At 59.0% G+C, this 22,518-nt stretch overlaps 1 protein-coding gene across 1 annotated transcript; it reads left to right on the forward strand.

The window, feature by feature from the left end:
* Positions 1–62: 62 nt before the first annotated feature.
* On the forward strand, positions 63–21,404 carry PCID2 (PCI domain containing 2). Its single transcript, XM_032314272.1, has 14 exons — positions 63–396; positions 6,442–6,531; positions 8,008–8,081; positions 9,781–9,846; positions 10,758–10,799; positions 11,753–11,807; positions 14,414–14,517; positions 16,814–16,889; positions 17,304–17,445; positions 18,456–18,556; positions 19,381–19,454; positions 19,552–19,677; positions 20,626–20,749; positions 20,917–21,404. The coding sequence occupies exons 1-14, from the start codon at positions 361–363 to the stop codon at positions 21,004–21,006; spliced, it is 1,200 nt and encodes a 399-aa protein (XP_032170163.1). The 5' UTR covers positions 63–360; the 3' UTR covers positions 21,007–21,404.
* The last annotated feature ends 1,114 nt before the right edge of the window (positions 21,405–22,518 follow it).

Genomic DNA, 22,518 nt, shown 5'->3' on the forward strand with positions numbered 1-22,518 from the left:
ACGCCGCCCCGGGCCGCCGCGCTCCGTGGGGCGCCGGCAACGGTCGAGCGGGGGGCGGCGGCGGGGCGCCGGCCCGGTCGGGGGTCGGGGCGAAGGGCGAGCCGAGCTCCCGAGAGGCGCGCACGGGGCGTCCCCGCGGAGGGGCGGCGGCGAGTCGCAGCGCAGGGCCCGGCCGTCCTCAGCCCGGGCGCGCCGCCACGCCGGCCCCGGGCGCACGCTCCGGCGGACTCTTTCCCCCCGGAACCCGCGTGCGGGGAAGGCGGGGCGGGAGGCGCGCGGGGAGGGACGGACCTCGAGCCGGAAGTGCGGCGGCCGAGGCCGGGCGCGCGGCCCCGCCCACTTCCGGCGGAGGGGGCGGCCATGGCGCACATCACCATCAACCAGTACCTGCAGCAGGTAGCGCGCCGCGCGGGCCGTGGGGCGGGACCCGGGGCCTCGGCCGCAGGGGCGGCGGCGACGGCGATCCCAGCGCGCGGGGCGCGCGGGCGGGCGGAGGGGCGCCGGGCCGGGGCCGGACGGAGCGAGCGTCCGGGGCAGGGCGCGCTCGGCGGGGCGACGGGGGACGCGCGGTGCGGGTCCGCGGCGGCGGCGGGACACGGGCCGACGGGCCGGGGCCGGGGCCGGGGCCGGCCGGGGGGGCGCGGCGCGTCTGCGTGTCGAGGCCCGGGCGCCCGCGAGGAACGGGGTGCGGCCCCGCGTCCTTCCGGCCGCGGACCCCTGAGGCGGGCCGAGTGGGACGTTCGTCGCGGCGGCCCGGCTGCTGCTGGACGGACGGGCGGCCGGAGCGCGGCGCGGGCGAGCCCCGGGGTCCGTGATCTCCGCGCTCTTACCCGCGGCCGCGTGCCCGCTCTCCGCGGCTCGCACCGGCCGCCGGCTTTGGGCCGCGCCCCACCGAAGCCCCTGCGCTCCCAAACTCCGTCCTTCGGCGCCGGGCGCGGCCTCCTAGTGTCGTCTGGGCCCTGGGCCTCTGCGCGAACTTGGCGCGTCCTTTACTGTCGCCCGGGCCCCTCAAGCACGACGGTCTTCGTGGGACACGGGCGCGTCCGTCGCGCAGGCCGCAGCCCCGCCCGTGTCCGCTCTGCGGGGAGGAGAAAGTGGGCCCTGGCGGGGCTGGTGATGAGCGCAGAGACCTGCTGCCCTTCCTTCACTCCTGTCCTTAGGCCGAGCCGGTCCTGGGCGCGGCACAGCCCCGCAGGCGCCAGGTGGCTGCCAGTCTTCAGACCCCGTGTGAGGTTCCCTCCTCATTGATCCAGCGAGGCCCCCTGCGCTCCGGGCCGGCCCGTTCTGGCCGCGGCCTCCACTGGGAGCCGCCGGAAAACAGTACCCCGTGGGGCTAAAACCCAGCCGGACAGTTTCCCAGGGAAGTTGGCTGTAAAGACCACGTGTGCTGGAACGTTGCTTACCCCACGATGGGTTTCCATCTTCACTGTGTTCCGTCAGTGTCTCTACTAACAACTGAATTAGAACGCTGGGTAATGTCCTCTTGTAAAACTTTTCTAGCATTTTCCATGGGTTAAAAGTGGCAGGGCCCTCCTGGAGGCACGGGTATTTCACCAGGCACCCATCGGCCGCCCGGGATGGAACGCGGAGGGGGAGGGAGGCCGGCATCCCTCCTGCGGGCCTCGCACGGCAGGAACGTCTTCATGGGAAGGCAGGATTGAGATCAGTAGCGATGTCCTGCTTGAGGGAGGCCCGGTAGCTTTTGACACATAGAACCTCTGACATACCCTGCGTGGGTCACCTCCGGGAGTCGGGGGCACTTGGTAAAGCACCTTCTTTACTTCTCTGGGAGCATGGCCCCAGTAGGCTTCTTCAGTTCCCAGGGACTCTACGTTGGACTGCCTTTTAACCCACTGGAAACAATTTGGATTGCAAACTTTAGGAAAGGACTGATTGTAACTCTGCATGGCCTCAGTGGGATCTGTCAGATCTCTTGTGCAGGAAACAGGATTGTGCTCTCTATCAGTTAACTGTTTGTGTTTCCTTCGGGGCAGCCAGGAGTGCCCGAGGAGTGTCACATATATCCCGTAGGGAGGGGCTGTTCGGCTTGTCCTCGGCTAGACTTCTGCTGCCTTGTCTCCTGTGTTCTCAGAGGAGTCTTGTTGGACGAAGTAGTCGGGGTGACGGAAGGAGTAACCACTAGTGCTTGTTGAACTCTCACTGAGAACCAGCCCCTGCCACGCACAGTAGCTCGTCTTTACCACTTGTAGGAGCTGGGTCTGCCGCAAGCCCATTTTACAGAGAAGGTTCAGTGGCTTTCCACAGTCCCTGGGCGAGTTAGTAGCACCTTCAGACCAGGAGTTCGGGCCTTAGACATGCCCTTAATATGGAGCTCATTGCCTCTGTTAGCCTAAATTTCAGCCACCGTGTCCTGTCCTCGTCAGGACCTTCCCGAGTGTACGGTGTTGTCACAGGGGACTCTCGGTTTGGGCACATTCCTTCTTCCACACTTCACAGCCCCTCAGCCAGCAGCTCCCTGTGGACACGTTGTAGGTCCTTCATTGCCTTTCTCTGTGATCGCGTCCCAGTAGCCGTCAGGGAAGGGGTTTGGTTTTACTCTCATCCTAAGTTTCTGAGTTCTCTTGTTTCTTGGATGCAGGCAGAACACATGCATTCCTGGGTCAGAGACCAAGGGTCTGTAGCTCAGCTCAGTGCAGCTGGCCTTGAGGGGTCAGCCTGCTAGTTCCCTTGGATCCAGTGGGCCCAGAAGGATGCCTGTACCTGCATTCAGGAGAGAAACCCGGCATATTTAGTAGTAGGTGGTGAGCAAGCCTGCTTTTTACTTGGGGTTAGGGATGGGGGGGAGGGCACTGCTTCATTTCTCAAAGTTACAACCAGCCTGAACAGTGGCCCAAATGAAGGGGCTAGCAGTCAGAGCCTTGTGGGGCCAGAACCAGTTTGAGAGGCCCAAGGAGGGCGGCCCTTCCTAATGGCTGGCAGAGGCCGGGATGTCCATGCTCGGCGCTTCAGCACGCCTCCGGTTTTGTCTCTGGAGAGGACGGCTTGAATTAACATTTCCCCAAGTATTCTGCTTTTAGAAATTACATTTAGGAAGAGATTAGTTTGCATGCACTGTCGGCCCTTGAACGATGTGGGGGTTGGGGGCGCTGACACCCCGTGCCGTTGAAAATGTACATAACTTTCACGCCAAAAACTTAACTGGGAGCGCACTGTTGACTGATGACATAAACGGTCACTTAACTTGCTCCTTGTGTTGTGTTCTGCACTCTGTTCTTACAACTGAGTTGGCTAGAGAAAAGGAAACGTTATTGAGAAACTCATAAGGAGGCGGAGATGCATCTGTAGTGCTCTGCCGTGGAAAGGCCAGGCCAGACCTGCCGGTCGGGGTCCGCGGGGCTGCCGCACAGCCGGAGCTGCTCTGCTGCGGTCTCCCCGGGCGCTGCGCTGTTCGTGCCTTCACCTCGTTCTCCGGTGCATTCTCCGAACTCTTACCTCCGACGGCACGTTACTTTTAATAAACTACATTTAAAATTGCGATTTTCCTCCAGCGTTTCATTGTGAACATTTCCAAACTACAGAAAAGTTGGAAGGAGAACATTGAAGACGTGGACACCCTCCCCTGGTGCCGCGTTTCCGTGTCCTTCCCTGTCCCCTGAGCCGTGTGGAAGGAGGTCGCTGCCCCCGAGACCCTGCCCGTGGGACTGAGGCTCTCGTGCTCTCCGGCTGGGGGGCCTTCAGCATAGCCGAGAGCCGTAGCATCAGTGTCCTCGGCTGGTGCACTCGGACTTGGCCTCCGCCACGGTGCTGTCCCAAGCTCTCTGTCACCTGCGGGTCACCTGCGGGTCTGATCCGCTCACACTCCGAGCCAGGTGGTCTTGCTGGTCAGTCTCGCATCCGGAAGAGTCCTCCAGCCGGTTTCCGGGGGCGGATTTAGACTGTGACAGTTGACGTTTCTAAAATGTCCCAGGCAGTGGACTCGTGGCTGTGCCACCGTCCACCTTTGAGTCCCGGGAGTCGGTTTGGGCGAACCGGGCCAGTGTAGGCGTCTTGCAGTGTCAGGAGGCTCGCCCTGATGCCCCTACCTGCCACTCCAGCGGCCAGGACCCTTCTCCTGTCGTATGGCCTCGCGACTGAGAGCCCATGAACATCCCGCCCCACACCCTCTCTGAAGTGCTTTCGTCCGTGGTCTTCCCAGCTGGGTTATTGGGTGCGTGTTTGCCAGGCGGTAGCTCTCACTCGGTGTGTTAGTTGCTATTTCATTTATTAAAAACGCTTTTCCCTGTGCTGCCTTTTTTTTTTTTTAAAGATTTTATTTATGTGACAGACACAGATCACAAGTAGGCAGAGATGCAGGCAGAGAGAGAGAGAGGAGGAAGCAGGCTCCCCGCTGAGCAGAAAGCCCGATGTGGGGCTCAATCCCAGGACCCTGAGATCATGACCTGAGCCGAAGGCAGAGGCTTTAACCCCCTGAGCCACCCAGCGCCCCACCTGTGCTTTTTAAAAGAATCATAGATTGTTGTTAATTATTGTTTGTGCCAAGTTATAATCCAGAACCAATACAAGGTTACTCTTATTTTTTTTGAAGCTCAATTTATCCCAGATTTGGCCACTGAGAGCTCCTTCAGACTGGTTTCTGGGGCCTTTTGACACGTCTGCGTCCTTTTCTGAGATCTGCTTTGCTTTCCGGCACAGTAGTACCCAGGCCGAGGTCATAGGCTCGTCCTGTCCCAGCACCGGACCAGTCCTTTCTCCGGGGAGCTCTCACTGCTCCTTGTGAGAGCGGCGTCTCAGAAATGAATCTGGTGCTGGCTATGCTCATTGCCCCTGCTGGGGGCTGGGGAGGGGGCATCACTTCAAGGCCTTGTTAGCAGATGGAGCTAGTCACTGTGTTTTTTTAAACATTTTAAAAAAAATGCTTAAGGACACACGAGCATGAGCTGGTCGGGGGCGGAGTGAGAAGGGAAGCAGACTCCGTCCGTATGTCCAAGCAGTTACATGTTCTGGGGGCACCCACCAGGCTCAGTTGGTGGAGGGTGCGACTCCGGATCTCGGGGTTCTGAGTTCAAGCCTTATGGTGGGCGTAGAGATTACTTTAAAAGAGAAAATGACAAGCTCCAAGGGTGGTGACTTCCCCTCCCTGCAGCCTCCGTCCACCAGCTTACGCCAGGAGGCACGCGGTGATGAGCAGGTAGAAACCGTCCGTCTGATCCTGTGAGTGCTCGGAGCACCCGGGAGCTGGAGCAGTTTCTGTGGCTGCGGATGCCCCACGTAGGGTTACCGGGCTGGGGGGAGCGCAGGCACGGGCCGACCCAGCCGCTCGCCGCCGGCAGTGTTGGGGGAGCTCCAGTCACTCTCTGTTGTGGGCCGCGACCTACAGCTCCTTGTGGCTGAGAGGTGTGCCGTCCGCCCCTTCTCCGTGTCATCCTGGCCCAGAGCCTCCTGTGGGCCTCAGACGGATGCGATCCCAGTGCCGCTGGATCACGCTTCCTCTGCCCGTTCGGATTTCTGTGTTCTCGTTTGGTGAATAAAATCTTCACACCTCGTTAGGTTTCGTAACTCCAGAGGTGTGCCGCCGCACAGGCTGCTGGGACAGAGATGTGGAAGAGCCCCCGGCCCCCAGCCGCACCGCACGGGCCCAGGGCCGGCGTCTCTACCCAGGCTCACGTGCCGTCTGCTGTTGCTCTGTCCCCGCAGATCAAGTTGGGACTTTGGGTTTGTCTGTTTGTTTTGTTTTGGGTTGTGTGTGTGTGTGTGTGTGTGTTTATTTTTGCTTAACGATAAGCACCTTGAGGACACTGGCACACCTTCACCAGTGGGGCTGTCTCCTGCTGGCGGCAGCCAGGTGCCCCGGGGTGCGACCGCGACACCGTTTGTTCAGCTGTTGTCATCCTCCGTTGCACCTGAGGGGCAGAAAAAAAAGCTCTTTTTTTCCCCATAAGTTTTATAGATGAATTTTCAAGTGTCCCTGCGACTGAGTAAAACTAAAATGACAGGCCTCCATTAATAAGCAGTGGCTTCTCCTGCCTGTTGGCTGTTTCTGACGCTGTCACCTGTCTCTTGGCCTCTGAAAGAGGTCATTTTGGAACGTTGCCCTGTTTGCTGCAGCCAAGAGGCCAGCTCGCTCCGTGTCCTTGCTCTGGCTCCTCCAGAATCAGGAAGATGGATTTTCTTTTCCTTTTTCCTTTTTTTTTTTTTCTTTTAAGATTTTATTTCTTTATTTGACAGAGAGAGACAGTGAGAGAAAGAGCACAAGCAGGGGAAGCAGGAGAGCGAGAAGCAGGCTCCCCGCCGAGCAGGGAGCCCGATGTGGGGCTCCATCCCAGGACCTCGGCATCATGACCTGAGCCGAAGGCAGAGGCTTAGCCGACTAGGCCCCCCAGGCACCCTGGGAGGATGGATTTTCGAGGCGTCTGACGTGTTGTTCTGCGGGGGCAAGGTGCTTTGTTTTCCACTCCACTTACCTCTTTTCAAATGTTCCAGGTCTACGAAGCCATCGACAGCAGGGACGGGGCGTCCTGTGCAGAGCTGGTGTCCTTCAGGCACCCTCACGTCGCCAACCCACGGCTTCAGGTGGGCAAATAGGCCACGCTCATGGGTGTGTCTGAAGCAAAGCTCAGAGTTCGAGTCAGGAGGAAGTGAATACTGCTGCCTGTTGAAAATTTTAAGTTCATTGTCGATGTTTGGAATTCCAGTCCATTTTCTGAGCACACACAGGCTGAGGTGCGCGGCCCGTGCTCTGCGGTCAGCTCCCACGTGACCCTCTGAGCCTCAGAGACATGCGGAGTGTAGCAAGGTCATCCAAGGTCCTCCAGCACACGGGACCAGGCTGTGCCCAGGCCTGTCTGTCCCCAAAGCCCACCGAGGTGTCCTGTTAGAGGTAAATCATTCATGGGGCAGGTTCACATCTGCTCGTTCCTGTGCTGTCTGTGCCACGGACGCCTAGCCGCCTGGGTTGGCAGACATCTATGCCTGCAGAGCCAGTGGTGTTTACCATCTGGCCTTTTGCAGAAAGCGTTTGCCAAACCCTGCTCTAAAACTGTAAGCGTCCTTGATTTAACAGATAAATGCCATGCCAGCCCCGTCTTCCGTAGAAAGTGTTCATGGCCTTTTGGGAAGTCCCCTTTCCTCCTTAGTTCCCACTGGAATACTGGAATGTGGTCCTGTGGGGCACTTTTCCTTCTGAAAGACGTAGGAGCTCCGTGTATTGGCTCAGTGTACAGGCTGCACCACCGACCAGAGCAGCCAGTTTGTGGAGTAGAAGCAGCTCTTAACATGGAGGGTTCCTGGTTGGCCGTCCTGTGTGACAGTGTTGAAAACCATTGCTCTAAGGGGCCCGCTGGCCAGACGCTCCTCGGCCGGCGGCCTGTGCCTCCACCACGGGCAGATCTCGGATCACCCTTTGTGATCCGAGGCCGTGGTCTGGCCGTGGTCTGCCTTGGCTGCACCGCCGGGGATGGTGGGATGGGGGTTTTTCGCTGCTGCCCCTCCCTTGCCGCATTCACGCAGCGGGCATGCGTGTGGGCTTACCGCATCGGCCTCGCGGACCCCTTCCGTTCTCTGTGCTGCGTGACCCCCGTGGCTCTCGTCTGACCCAAAATCTGGCCACCGAGAGGGAAGAGGACCTTGGAAATGAATGTCGGCTAGCCTGGCCTAGAGCGCAGAGCCAGTGGCTCTGTCCCCAGGAGGTGAGGAGGGGACTCTCACTCCCGCCGCCTTCCACACCTGGCAGCACCCAGGAGCCGCTTCACGACACGTCTTCCCTGGCCGTCTGCTAGACATGGCAGTCTCCACAGAAGTGCCCTGAGTATCTCTTGGACCGCGGTGGGCACGGCTGGTGTGTTTGTGGAGTGCCCGCCACCACGTCCCAGGCCGTGGGCGACACGTGCGTGAGAGCACAAGGGCCAGTGTGCCCGCTGCTCCCTTCGCTGTAAGGGCCGTGCCCGCTGCCCGCTTCGCTCTTTGGAGACAGCGCGGTTCAGTCTCTGCACCAGCCTTCTTTGGCTGCCTTTTAATTTTATTTTTGTCATTTTTCTACTTACCATTTAGATGGCCTCTCCAGAAGAGAAGTGTCAGCAGGTTTTGGAACCCCCTTATGACGAAATGTTTGCTGCTCATTTAAGGTAACCCCCCCCCCCCCAGGAAGAAAAACAAAGCTAATCCGGAAATTGCTGAGTCATTGAGGGATTTCACTGGACCTCGTCTTGGGCTTAGGGACACCTGGGTGGCTCAGTCAGTTGAGTCTCTGACTCTTGGTTTTGGCTCAGGTCAGGATCTCAGGGTCATGAAATCGAGTTCCGCGGCGGGCTCTGCGGTCAGGGCGGCGTCTGCTTGAGATCCCCCGCGGCGGGCTCTGCGGTCAGGACAGCGTCTGCTTGAGATCCCCCGCGGCGGGCTCTGCGGTCAGGACGGCGTCTGCTTGAGATCCCCCGCGGCGGGCTCTGCGGTCAGGGCGGCGTCTGCTTGAGACCCCCCCTCCCTCCCTTTCCGCCTGTCCCCACTCACACGAACACACTTTCTTTCTAAAATAAATAAAAACTAACAACACACACACATACCATCTTAGACTTGAAACAACGGATGGTTTGCTTTGAGAAGAAAAGTACATTTGTTTTTGGGGGGAGGTTGGTACTATTTTTTTATTTAAATTAAGTTTCGTTAACATACGGCACAATGTTAGTTTCCAAGGAAGGGGCCGGTGACTCATCAGCCTCACATAACACCCAGTGCTCACCGCATCCCGCGCCCCCCTCACTGCCCGGCCCCCAGTCACCCCGTCCCGCACCCCCCTCCCCTCCAGCAACCCTCAGTTTGTTTCCTGGAGTTAAGAATCTCTTTCGGTTTGTCTCCCTCTCTCATTTCATCTTATTTTAAGAAAAGTGTATTTTTAATTTCACTTTGCTAAAGCCTATGAAAATTTTCTGAGCTTAAAGTACTTTACATTTTTTTTTAAAGATTTTATTTATTTGGCAGAGAGAGTACACACAGGAGGCAGAGGGAGAAGCAGACTCCCCACTGAGCAGGGAGCCCAACACAGGGGACTCCATCCCAGGACCCTGGGATCAAAGGCAGACGCTCAACTGTCTGAGCCACCCAGACATCCCTAAAGCACTTGAAATTTTAATAAACTTTCATTTCAAAGATCACGTATGGTTTTAAAACATAAATAGTGGTCTTGCGTAATTATATCACGCTCAGGTTGGCGGCATAGCAGTCCTGTGTTCCGGGGCGGGGCGGGTGGTGGCTCACCACTGACGTGTTTTCCATGATGCCTGTGTTTTCACCTCTTTGCCTTGATGCGGACGGGACGAGCACTGGGCAGAGCACACGGAATACTAGCTTTCCAGTGACATCTTGTGTCCCTCTTGGAGGGTGGGCTGGACAAAGCCGGCTGGCTGTCCCGACGCATGAGGCATTGGGCCGCCCTCCTGCCGGTGCACCCCCAGGGCTTTGTTTTCCAGAGAAGTCGGGGTGCCGCTGGGCTCCTGGTAGATTGAGGCCGCCCGCTCTTTCCTGGCTCTGTGCGGTGTGTGTTGAGGCTCTAGATGTGCCAAACGGAAGCCGGAGGGCCGTGCTCTGCCATGACCAGGGCTTGGCGCTGAGAACCTGCTGCCAGGCCCCAGAGCGTCACATGGGTTTTCTCCTGCCCCAGCCCGTTTCAGTTCAAATCTCACCGGTCTGCTGCTCTTCCTCCTCCCGGTTCCCGTGGCCTGGGGCAGGAGGAGCAGCACGATGGGGCGTCCCGGGTGGGGGGAGGGGTGGGCATGTGGGGCTCGCTTGCGGGTCCTGCTGTGTCCTCACCCTGGGACGTTGCCTTCGCAGATGCACCTATGCAGTGGGGAACCACGATTTCATCGAGGCGTATAAATGCCAGACTGTCATCGTGCAATATCTTTGTCGTTTGGGTTATATTTATATATATCAGTTATACTTGGGGTTTAAGTTCGGGAGACATTGGGCCACTTTCATTCATACCTTTAACTAGAAAGGAATTGGAAGTAACTTTGGGAGAGAAACTCGTTTCTCTGTTTATTTCACTCAGGTGCTTAAATGTATCCTGGGCCTTAAGACTGTCATCTAGTTATCAGTACAAGGACAAAGAACGCGGGTCACAATTAAGGGTTTTACTTGCCTTTCTGTAAATCGTCATGTTTCCTTTAAAGTATTAAGTATAGCCACAGGGACTAGTTGGTCCCTTTGGCAAAATATGAGAACGGCATACTCCAGGCCTGGAGGTCAGGAGTGGACGCCGCACACCATCCCTGAGGTGTGGTCACGGAAGACCTTCAGCCAGCCAGTGTCTGGTTTCAGTCATTTAAGTCATATCTTCTAGTTAAGGCCTCAGTCAGTGAAATGTTGATCTCTGGATTTTTAGTTTGCTTGTTTTTTAACTTTCTTCTTTAAACATACAAAGGAGAGAGTTGGTTAGTAACTAGCTAAGTTTCCTTTGAATTTAAGAATTCCGTAATCAAGGAAATAAAACTTTATATTGCAGAACCTAAAGCCTATTAGATATGTGATTATCTGGGTTCAGGAGAACCCAAAGAAAGGTTTGAAGTCGTCAGTTAAGACGGTGTTAACAATAATCTCTTACTTCGGAGAGCAGGTGAAAGTGAATACACTTACTGTCTTAACACCTAATGACGTCCAGGTATTTGTAGTTTGTACGTCTTTTCTTCCAGGACTTGGTTCTGTGATATATAATCGTTTAAACTTAAAATGTAGAATCCTTCATGTCTCGTACTGTCATGGTAGCGTCGCCTTAGGTTTCCTACGTGGTGACTTCCTTAACGTAGTACGTCGTTCCTGCGCGCGTTTCAAGCCCACAAAGAAGAAAACTGGTGAGTATGGACGGACGTAACTGGGAACTGGCAAACGGCAGGTTTGGTTTTTTGGGGGTTTTTTCTTTCAGCAGAAGCTTTTTAAAACCTTAAATAAATGTGTTGTGTTTTCCGTGTGGCTATTTAACGTCCCGTGTCGACGGAGGCTAGTGGCAGCGTGGGTGGTGGCGTGGCCAGGGTCAGCAGACACGTTAGCTGCGCACTGGCAGTTTGCGGTGTTTCCCGTAAATGTGGGGCCTTGTCTTTGTCTCAGACCTTCCATACCCCGAAAGCTTTGTCAGTTGTCAATTTGGAACTGACTTCTGATTTTAACTCGGATTAAAGGGTGGGTGAGCGCGGCTCCGTGACCGGAGGGAGCGCGGGAGCGGGTTATTCCACGTCCTTGACGAAGTGCTAGTGTGACGACCCTTAACCGTAGGTAAATACTGAAGGCGCGTGTCCACGAAAGTAACAAGGCTCGCGAATACCTTTTACTGAAAAACAAAATCAAATACCTTCTTTAAGTGAAGACTTCTCTCACGTAAAACCAGTTCCAGCTAAATTAAAAAAAAAAAAATCCTTTCGTGACATTCCGTCTGTTAGGTTTTCTGGGTCCCATTAGAAGGTCTTAACTGACCCGCCTCTTGCTTTAATGGAGCTGCTTGGAGAGTGGTTGAAGGGACAGGGAAGGTGCTCCGTGTGAAGCGGTACCGTCTGGGGCTGAGGACCCCTCATGCACCAGGATCTCGGCCTCTGGGTGGGGGTCCAGGGCAGTGGGTGAGGAGCACCCCAGTGTCTGTGTTGGTCCGGACGCCCCGGAGCCGCAGCCTGCCCTGACAGGAGGTGAGGAAGGCAGCAGCCGCCGCCAGATTCCCAGAGGCCTGGTGGCCCCTGTGGGTGGACAGGAGCGGCGGGTGTCGGGAATGGGCCCTCGGACCTAATGGCCTCTTCCCACGTGCTTTTCTGCCCCGCAGGGCCCTGCCTGTCATGTATGCTGTCGCGCTTGACCTCCGGGTGTTTGCCAACAACGTAAGTTCAGTTCTTGTCACCGTTTTAAAACTCAAACTCAGCTTCTGTCTGTTGCTCAATTTCATGTCATTCTTCAGTTTTGCGGGTTAGGGTGTGGGTTAGCACATACCTGGTGTAGTGTGCAAGGGCAGGAGGTCGCTGGACCGGACTAATGCTTCTGTCCGCGTTGGTGGGTTTTCACGCTGTGGGCATAGAGGGAGTTTTCCTGTGTGTGTCCCGGGGGCAAGGCAGTTGCGCCAGTAGCTCCACACTCTCCTCCACTGCTGAGATACAACCGGCCCCGTCTTGAAGACTCCCCCCGCCGCGGGTGCCGGGGGCGGCCGGGCGTCTCGCTGCTCTGAGGAGGTCAAGACGGGGTCTTACGGGTGGGTTTGCCCTTGGGGGTCAGCATAAGAAGCCTTTGGAGCAGCAGTACTGAACTAACATGGCTTTTTGGTTTCACAAACTACAATTTCCCGTTCTGAACAAGGTGGAGAGGGTCCCATTCCCGTCCCGGTGGAATTCTGAGGCCGGCACGGCTTGCAGAGCAGCAGGGGGCGGGTCTCCTGCATCTCCTTCCTGCCTCCTGTCCTGCACGGGGTCCAAGAGGATCCCGGAAGATCCAGAAAGACGGACGGGCAGAGACGAAGCGGCCCCAGGGAGAGCAGGAGGGGCGGGCAGCCCGAGAGGACAGACCCCTGCCGCAGCCCCTGCCGCAGCCCCGCAGCTGCCGGTCCCCAGCCCTCCAGCAAGGCCCTCGGGGAGCCAGACCTGCCCAGCCGGCAGCAGCTCCCCACTGCCTCGGTGTCTGCTGCTGATGTGAGACGACCAGGGTCCACGTGACCTTAAGCCCAACTCACTCAGAGTCTCAGCCCACGAGGAGAGATGATCCCCAAACAGCAGACGGCGGCATTCCCTGACCAGCCGGCACCCTGGCCACCAGAAACAAGCCTCAGGGAGAGTCATGAACACGCTTGAGACAAGTGAAAACACAGATGACTCGCAGAGAACGGAAGACCTAAGGAACTGTGATGGAAACGTCTGGAGCCAAAAAATACAACCTAAACACAGATTATCGAGGCTCCACAGAACTTTGATAGTACGTCTGTGTATCTACCTCACTAAACATTTTTAACTGGGATTTTTAAAAAAATACTCATCTAAAATAGCTTTTTATGTCGGGACATCAACATTTTAAGTAAAAAATAATTACGTTTTCCAAGTGAACAAAATGTGCTGAGAAGCTGGCGGGATTTTAGATTTTAATCTTACGGAAGCTGGGCGTGTGGTTCTGCTTGAACGCGTGGAGACGGCCTGGCTCACGCAGGTGTCGCTGGGAAGGAGAAGACAGTCGGGCGCTGTCCGAAGCTCCGGGTGTAGTTGCTGAGGGGTAGTTGGGTGCGGCCTTGGAAGCGCCGCACTGAGCGTCTGCTGTCGCGGTGGAATCCACTAGCGTGTCCGTGGATGGACCACATGCTCCCGTGTGGTCCGGTGGCGTCAGACGTTCCTCATCTGGAGGGTTTGGGTTCACCGAGTTACAGAGATGTTCGACGTGTGGACGTGATTCATTGTGCAAAAAAATGCCAAACCAGATCTCCATTCGTTAATGTCTCCAGTGACCTCATCTGAAAGGTTTTGGAGTAACGAGATGCTGCCAAGTTCACGGTGACTGATTCAAGTGATCCGAAATTCTGTTGGTTTGGTTGTTTTGAGAACACAGAGGTCGTGGGCCGCAAACCCTGTCAGTTGTGTGCTTGGGACGGGCGGGAATATTTCATTCACCGTCCGGCACACGGCTCTGCGGATGCCCTCGCCTGGCCCGCCGGCTCTTCTGTCAGTTGCCGGTTCCGCGCTCGCCGGCCGCGCCAGCAGCCTCCGGCGCGCCCTCCTGCAGGGAACCGCGCTGTCATTTCGTCACAAGGAACGTTAAGTAGTTTATGTCCAGGAACCGAGACTCCGTATTTCCTGTGTCGTCAGGGCAGTTTGAAGGGAACTTAGGGGTTGGCTGCAGGGCCGCACAGGGTGACGTCGTGGACAGTGTTGCCGCTGCACTTTGGTGTCGCTGGAAAGGCCCTGCACGGTCACCAGCCGCCATGCTCGCGTTGTCGGTGCGGGCGACGCTGCCGTAAAGAGACAAATACCGGCGGTCGGCGGGGCCGGGAAGTAATTTTGACCGCGCGGGTCACCTGCACGTGTGTCGACGGCTCCCGAGGGCTCGTGGACCGTGCTCGGAGGGCCTGTGTTGGGGGTGTGGGCGGGAGCCAGCGGGTCGCCAGGCCCCGGGAGGCCCGCGGTGCGTGTGTGAAGTGTGTGTTCGGGGTGTGGACCGGCTGTAGGCGGGGGCAGGACGTGAGGCCGTCAGGACGGGCTCTGGGAGTGGCGCGGGGCCCCGCGCCCCCGACCTGGCGACGGGCTGGCCTCCTGGCGGGTGCGGTTGACAAGAGTCGATTTGTGTGCGGGTCGGATCGCGGCCGGTCTCTCCCGTTTCTCCGCGCCGTAGCACCGGCCGGAGGGGCTCCCCGAAGCCGGGGCTTCAGTCGGGGGGTCGCCAGCTTTGCTCCTCGCGGCGGCCGCGTCCTTCCCACCAGGGAGTCGAGAGGAAGTTAACGGTGTCTGTCGTCCGTCAGGCGGACCAGCAGCTGGTGAAGAAGGGGAAGAGCAAGGTCGGGGACATGCTGGAGAAGGCGGCCGAGCTGCTCATGAGCTGCTTCCGCGTCTGCGCCAGCGACACGTGAGTACGGCTCCGGGCTCCCCCCGCGCGCACCGCGGTCGTCCGCACGGGCTGAGCTGGTCGGCGGCTGTGTCCGCGAGCTGAGGGAGACGAGGCCGCCTGCGACGTGTGCCGGCCCGGCCCGGCGATTCTGGAGACTCTGGCTCTGGGAACGTGCTCTGGCGGCTTGTGCCGCGGGCGGCTCTGGGAATGTGCTCTGGCGGCTTGTGCCGCGGGCGGCTCTGCGGACGCGCCGTTCTCCCGCTGTGCTGACCGGCTCTTCCTTCCTGTGTGCGAGGTGGAGGGTTCCAGACAGACTGCTTTTCCGGCGGCGGCCCGTGCCCCCGGTGTGGCTCACGCTCTCGCCTCTGGCCACGCCGTTGTCTCACTGTGTCTCCCGCCGTGGGACCCCGTCCTGCCCTGAGCTAGAGCGGCTCGATCTCTGTGCTGTTTTGTTAGATCCTTCCAAGGGCGATTTTACGTCCGTTCTTCCCTCCATTTTGTTCGCATTCTGTCTCTGAGACGCCAGACGCGCGAGTGTTAGACTGAGTGGCCTGCCGTGGATGCTGGGACCCTGTGTCCCCGGCTTCCAAGCCGTACGTGTTTGTCGTGGGCTAACTGGCTTTCTCGATGTGACACCCTAAACACAGTGACCTACGGAAGAATAGATAAACCAGACTTACCAAAGTAGAAACTTGTGTTTTAAAGGGTGCCGTCCAGCGAGGGGAAAACAACCATAGAATGGGGAGAACGCTTGCCCACAGCGTAGCGGACGATAACCTGCGTCCAGAATGCATGGAGACACGTCGTCCAGCTGACGTGGGGCACGGCCCAGACAGACATTCCCCAGAGAAGGTAGATCCGCCAGCAGACGCTCGGCACCCTCAGCCAGCAAGTGAGAACCGCAGTGGGCCGCCCTTCCCGCCCAGCAGCCCGGGGCTGCGGCGGGTAGGGGTGGGCACCCTGGCTTTGCAGAGCAGCAGGCAGGGCCTCAGAGAGACCCTTCAGGGTTGCCTCCTGAGTGTCTCCAGCAGAGTTCGGTCTCCGGTGTTAGTGTTTGTGTGTTTTCTGTTGTCTCGGTGTGGATTGGAGGTCACAGCGCTAGTGAGTGACAAGAGTCCTCTAGGAGCTTCCGTCATGGAACGGGACTGCGGTTCTTTTTTTTTTTTTTTTTTAAAGATTTTATTTATTTATTTGACAGAGAGAGATCACAAGTAGGCAGAGAGGCAGAGAGAGAGAGAGGAGGAGCAGGCTCCCGGCTGAGCAGAGAGCCCGATGCGGGGCTCGATCCCAGGACCCTGGGATCATGACCTGAGCCGAAGGCAGCGGCTTAACACACTGAGCCACCCAGGCGCCCCGGGACTGCGGTTCTAAACGCTGATCACAGGTTTACCCTGACTGTTCTGCTGTGGGAGGACCTTAGGGACAGCCAGAGGACAGATTTCTGTGTCCCGGCTAGCGAGCAGCCCATGGTTCCGTACCGGCGTGTGTTTCCTGTGCGCTGGGATTTCGAGTGTGCAGGCGGCCTGCCCTGGCCCCCGCTCCCGGCCCCGCGTGAGCGTGTGCGGGCTGCGCCCGAGAAGAGCCATGGCCGGGAGCGGATACGCGGCAGACTCCGCTGCGCGCTGTTTCCAACGTCGCGTCACGGGGACCCTCGGGCGTCTGGTGTGCAGACAGGCTTTCACAGGGACACGTGCGCCCCTGCACTGCGCACCGTTGGCATTTACTGTGCGTGCCGCCTGCCGTCCGTCCACGCGTCGTTCCTTCTGTGCGTCGAGCAGGTTTCTGTCTTCTCGGCGCCCCCGAGGGTGACGCGTCCGCCAGCGGCTCCCCTCAGCGCCGCAGCTTCCCCTCTGTAGTTTGAAGTAAAACTTACCGCACTGATTCACGCGGACCTTGACTGTGTCTGGACAAGTGTGTGCTCGTGTGCGACCCCTGCCGAGGCTGAGGACGGAGTCACCACGCCGTGCCCCTCCCGGGCAGGCCGTCAGCACAGTTCCGGTTCCCACTGGTGGCACGTGCGCTCGGCCCCGCTCCACGTTGTCGTGAGTTTCTGCGGGTGATCTTGTCCCCACGTCAGCAAGCGCACGTCCCCCCCGAGAGTGACAGCCGTCAGCTGCCCCCGTGCTCTGCCGTGTCTTCGGTCATCACTGCGGTCGGGCCTCTGCTCTCGGCTGGTTTAGTTTCACAGGCGCGACCCGAGCTGTGGGCTTCTGGCTCACGGTGTTGGTTCTGTCTGGGGTGTGTGTGTGTGTGTGTGTGTGTGTGACCTAAAACGCTCATTTCCCGTGTAACTGGAAGAAGCCGCTCCCCACAGGCGGGCCGGCATCGAGGACTCCAAGAAGTGGGGCATGCTGTTCCTGGTGAACCAGCTGTTCAAGATCTACTTCAAGGTGGGGCTGCGGGGCCCCTTCCTCCTGCCTGTCTCCCCGGGTGCCCTCTCCGGGCTGGCCTCCATGGCCTCGCCGGCTCGAGACCCTCACCTGGCCGCCTCCAGCCAAGGGCTGAGCGCCTGCGAGGGGCAGGGACTGTCGCGAGGGTGTGTGCGTGGTCCCGTGGGAGCCTCTGCCCCACAAGGGGAGCTGCACCTCCTGGGGAGAGCCTGGCGCCAGCGTCCCAAGCCGGTGCCCACTGGGGGGCCTGGGCTGTCCCGTGGGGGGTGTCGCTGTACGACTAGTACGGAGCAGGTGGCGGCGGGCGGGCACGGGCGGACGGGTCAGGAGGTCCTCGTGGCGCGGCGCGTGCTTGCGTGTCTCTCGGGATGCGGCCCGTCCCGTGTCGCTGAGCCGCTGCGGGGGCCGCTGCAGATCAACAAGCTGCACCTGTGCCGGCCGCTCATCCGCGCCATCGACAGCTCGAACCTCAAGGACGACTACAGCACGGCGCAGAGGGTGACGTTCAGGTACTACGTCGGGCGCAAGGCCATGTTCGACAGTGACTTCAAGCAAGGTGAGTTGGCAGCCGCTGCTACCCGTGTTCTCAAGACCCTGGGACCTGAGCCGCGTCCGAGAGCTCTCATGGGCTCTTGGCAGGACAGAAAGGGGCGACCGGGGTGCCGTCCTGCTGTCCCGCGTGTGTGCGGGCCTGTTTGTCCAAAGTGCAAGAAGACCTATGCTGGGCCTCTGGCATCCTGGCCGGGGTCGTGGTTACCGCGGCAACGTGCTCGTGGGAGGTGACTCGGCACTACCGTTCTCTGGAGCGGGCGTGATGGTCCTGGTGCTGTGCCTTCGTGGGGGCCCGGCATCCGGGACGGGGAGCCCATGGCTGCGCCACCAGCGTCTGCGTCAGACACCCCAGGGGCCGCCAGGGCGGAGGGTCGCCGCACAGCATGGGGCTCGGGCACTGCCCAACCGAGCGGCGCTTTCCAGAAACCACGGCCCTGGGCGTGTCTGTGCTGACCTGTCGAGGAGAACGCAAGCCGCGGTGGTTCTATACGGTTTCCCCTGCCGTCCGCGGACCAGACTTTGTAAAGCCTCGTCCCACGTGTAAAGCTGCCGTGCACACGTGAGGCCCGGGCCTGGAACGGCTTCCCTCTCTGTGTCTTCCAGCCGTGAGCGCTGTACAGCGGGGGTGACCGCGCGGCTGCGGGGCGGGCCTGGGTCTCTCCTCTGTGGCTCGTGCTGACCAACCTCCTTTTCCTCCACGGAGGTTCTGAGAGACCCACGGCTTCTGAACAAGGCCATCCTCGGTGGTTCTCTTGTCCTTTTTTTTTTTCCCCTTAAAACAGGGAGTCTGAGAATAGAAGCCTTCAAGTTCTTTGGAGGTTTCTGAAGGTGTCGATAATGTTTTTCCTCCAAAGATTCCTTGAATCGGATTTTTGAGTATCTAGCACAGCGGCCCAGCGAGAAGGACTGGCCGCTCCCGTGGGAGTGGATGGTTCCTGAGACCGCGGGTGCCGGGTGCGTCGGCGGGACGCAGTGCGGGCGGGGGTGAGCACGCGGCCGGCCTTGTGTCCGCAGCCGAGGAGTACCTGTCCTTTGCCTTCGAGCACTGCCACCGTGCGAGTCAGAAGAACAAGAGGATGATCCTGATATATTTGCTTCCGGTCAAAATGCTGCTGGTGAGTGACTTCACGCCGCTCCCCGGCCCCCGGTGCTCCCCGCAGGGCCCACAGGCGCTTAGAAATGTCGCAGGTGGTGCGTGGTCACCGCGCAAGCACACCCAGAAGCAGACGGGGAGCTGCTCGGGGGTGACCCGAACCGCCCAGCCCCGTGATAGGCACTTTCTCCTCAGAGCATCTGCCTCAGAAGACTGGCGTGTGTGAGACGACATAGTGCGTGCTCTTTTGCTCCTAAAGCTCTGAATTAGTAAAAACGGATTAAACGAGAAAGAAACATGTCCTGCCAGCCTGTGCGTAGGTCAGACTATCTCATCTAGTCCCCAGAGGTAATTTAATACTGGAAATGACAAGTAACCAGCCAGTTAATTGACTAAAATTGCCTCAAAGTGAGAGAGCTTTCTTTGCTCCCACTTAAAATTTTTTAAAAATTACCTAAGCTGTACATACGTGCGGCCTGAACCCACGCGGCGCAGGGCCCCTTGTCACGGAGAAGTCACAAGCGGTGCCCCCTCCCCGCACCCGACCATGCTTCCCAGAAGTGGCCGGTGTCAGTGGCTCAGCCGATCCCTCGGGACGGCGTTTCCGAGTTCCCGGCCCTTAACCGGCCTGCCTCCCGCCAACGCTTGCCCTTGGAGACGAGCCGCGAGGGCGTGAGGGCCTCGGGGCTGGGTGCCCCCTGGGCTCTGGCTGCCAGACCCACGTTGTCTTAGCTGCTTCCGAAGAAACAGGTTTTTAAGACGTGACTCCTTGATGGGGGTTTTGTCGCCGGTAATGCTGTTCCAAACGAAAGGCTCTTACGCTGGGTAGCGGGCGCTCTGTCTCAGGGTCACATGCCGACCATCGAGCTGTTGAGGAAGTACCGTCTCATGCAGTTCGCCGAAGTGACCAAAGCCGTCAGGTATCGTGGCCTTTTCGCCAGACGCCTCCCACGTGTCGCGCGAGGGCTCGTCCTGGGCTCTGCGTTCCTGAGCGCGTGCGCGTCTCTCCCCGCGCAGCGAAGGCAACCTCCTGCTGCTGAACGAGGCGCTGACGAAGCACGAGACCTTCTTCATCCGCTGCGGCATCTTCCTCATCCTCGAGAAGCTGAAGATCATCACCTACAGGAATCTTTTCAAGAAAGTGTAAGCCGAGTGTCTCCTCCTCAGTGTGTCTGAGTTCTCGGGGCGACTCAGCCGCTGCGCCAGGAAGGTCGATGACCGCCCCGAGCCGGCGTCTGCGCCCGTGTGGATGAGGCCCCCGCCCTGCCCCACGCTTGTGTAGTCAGACCTCCATGCGCCGACCACCCTGCGGGCATGCGTGCTGGCCTCAGGTGTCCCGCGCTCTGTCCCCACGAGTAGGACAGGGGCTGTCTCCTTGATTCTTATCGACTCAGCCGGTCCACTCCCCTGTTTGTCAGAAAGTTAAATTCTGGGGTGCCTGGGTGGCTCAGTAAGTCAAGCCTCTGCCTTCGGCTCAGGTCATGATCTCAGGGTCCTGGGATCGAGACCCGCATCGGGCTCTCTGCTCAGCGGGGAGCCTGCTTCTCCCTCTCTCTCTGCCTACTTGTGATCTCTGTCTGTCAAATAAATAAATAAAATCTTAAAAAAAAAAAAAAATAGGGGCACCTGGGTGGCTCAGTTGGTTAAGCAGCTGCCTTCGGCTCAGGTCATGATCCCAGCGTCCTGGGATCGAGTCCCACATCAGGCTCCTTGCTCCGCGGGGAGCCTGCTTCTCCCTCTGCCTCTGTCTGCCATTCTGTCTGCCTGTGCTCGCTCTGACAAAAAAGAAAAAGAAAAAGAAAGTTGAATTCTGCATCGCCCCTTTCCCAGCCGTGGGCAGTGTGTCCAGAATAGCGAGGGCCACACGTCTTCGGATCCACAGGGTGCGGCTCGTGGCGAGGGGCGTCCTGATCGCAGGGACGTCGGACTGGGGGGTAGGGTCAGGGTCTTGGACTCTGCGATGAATGTGGGTGGGGGTAGACACATCCACACTGCGGTCCTGTTCTCCCTTGTGACTCAGGACACCGTCTCGGCCTTCAGAGTGCTCGCGTCCCGTCCGTAACCCGGTGGCCCTGTTCTTGCCCCTCCCAGGTACCTGCTGCTCAGAACACACCAGTTGTCTTTGGACGCCTTCCTGGTCGCCTTGAAGTTCATGCAGGTGGAGGACGTGGACATTGACGAGGTCCAGTGCATCCTGGCCAACCTGATCTACATGGTGAGAGGCCCCTCCCCGGCCGGCGGGGCTGCCGCTGGAGCCTCTCCTGCAGGGGCCTGAAAGCCACGGGTGTTCGTCTGTCACGTTTGGGGCAGACCGCCGACGTGCGGGGCACAGGTGGGGGTGTGCCAGCATGTTTGTCGTGACCCTGGCCCCTCTCTCCCCAGGGCCACATCAAAGGCTACATATCACACCAGCACCAGAAGCTGGTCGTTAGCAAGCAGAACCCGTTCCCTCCGCTGTCCACAGTGTGTTGACGGGGCACGTGGCCCGAGGACAGGCGAGCCGGGTCTCGTCTGGCTGTATCCGCGTGCGTGGACTCCGTCCCGGGCCACCACGGTGTTGTCTGTGGCCGTGCTCTCCGGGGCTCGCTGGCTGCACACGATGCCTTGAAACCTCCGTGAGGGCCTGCGGACAGCCCGAGCTGCCTCTGGAGAAAATGGGGGCGCGGCCGTTCCCTCTGAGCGGGGGATGCGTCCGTGAGGGGCTCTCGGGCTCACCAGTTGTAAAGGCGTCTTTGTCAGCCTTTGTTGTAACTTTTTCTATAAAACGTCACCGTGAGTTTATAAAGTTGGCATATTCTTTATTTTGTCTTAACATACAGCATTTTTATATGTTAAATTAGAATGTTTTACAGAATTAAAATGTTTCACTTCAGGCTGCTTCTTTCAAAATGAATTTACTTGGACAGTTTCCAGTTTTCTCAGAGCATGTGCGTTTCCCTGTTTGTGCAGAACTTACTGAAGAAGGAAGCGCCCTGGGCTGGTCCGGCCTCGCAGCCTCGTCAGGGCTGGGAGCCGCTCCTCCCGGGTTCAGAGAAGCTGCTCCGGGCCGTGGGTTCCTGCCCCCTGCGGGCTGAGCTCCGCTCGGTGGTGCTTCCCGACAGGCCGCCCCCGGGCACGCTGGCAGGACGCCGGCATCCGCATGTGCTCACGCGTCTATGCTGTGCTCAGGGCTCGCGGGGAGGTGACCCCGAGCTTGGGCTCCCCACTCCAGTCCAGGGAGGCTTCACCTGCCGCGGCTTCCGCCTCCTCACAGCCTGGAGCAGGTTCCCAGAGCACGTGTCCTGAAGGGACCAGCCCACCTCCTGCATCGTACACAGTGTCATCTCTGCCCCCGGCACGTCCAGACTCCAGCTGAGGGACGTCCGCGCCCTGGAGGCCATGGGTAGGGCCTGTGCCATGGATTTCTGGCCTCCGGGCTCTCAGCCTCTGGAACCGCCGCTCCCTGGCCAGCTGCCGGAGCAGGATGGCCAGCGTGGCCACCGGGCAGGCACAGAGTCACCGCGTGTTTTCCGCATGAGGGAGGGTGAGCTGGTGCTGCTGCCCAAGGACGCTCTACAGCCTGGTGTGCACTGGGGTTCCCACAGCCACGGGTGCTCCTCGGAGCCGTGAGCAGCGCCCCAGGAGTCCGCGGTTGGCTGTTACTGCCACGGAGGAGACAGACCTCCGTTCCGCGCCTCTGTTTGGTCTTGGCCAGTGTGTTTGGTGGCGTGCCTCGGGGGTGTGAACACAGAGCCCCGGGCCCTGTGGCTGCTCTGTGGGGGAGCGGGCCTCACCTCTGTGTGGTGGGAGGCGGTCTGGCCCCGGTGACGGTCCCCTGTTCTTAGCTGTATGGGACTGGTGTCTGGAACCCTGCCAGTAAGTTCTGCAGGAGAGGAGGGTGGGGCTGTGGTTCACGGGCAGGGCTCGTGGCTGCAGGCCACACCGGCGGCCCCGGGGTCTGTCTGGAGCCGGACTTGCCATGGGAGTGGGGCCGTGTGCTCCCCG

This window comes from Mustela erminea, chromosome 15, assembly GCF_009829155.1.
Source record: "Mustela erminea isolate mMusErm1 chromosome 15, mMusErm1.Pri, whole genome shotgun sequence".
NCBI lineage: Eukaryota > Metazoa > Chordata > Mammalia > Carnivora > Mustelidae > Mustela > Mustela erminea.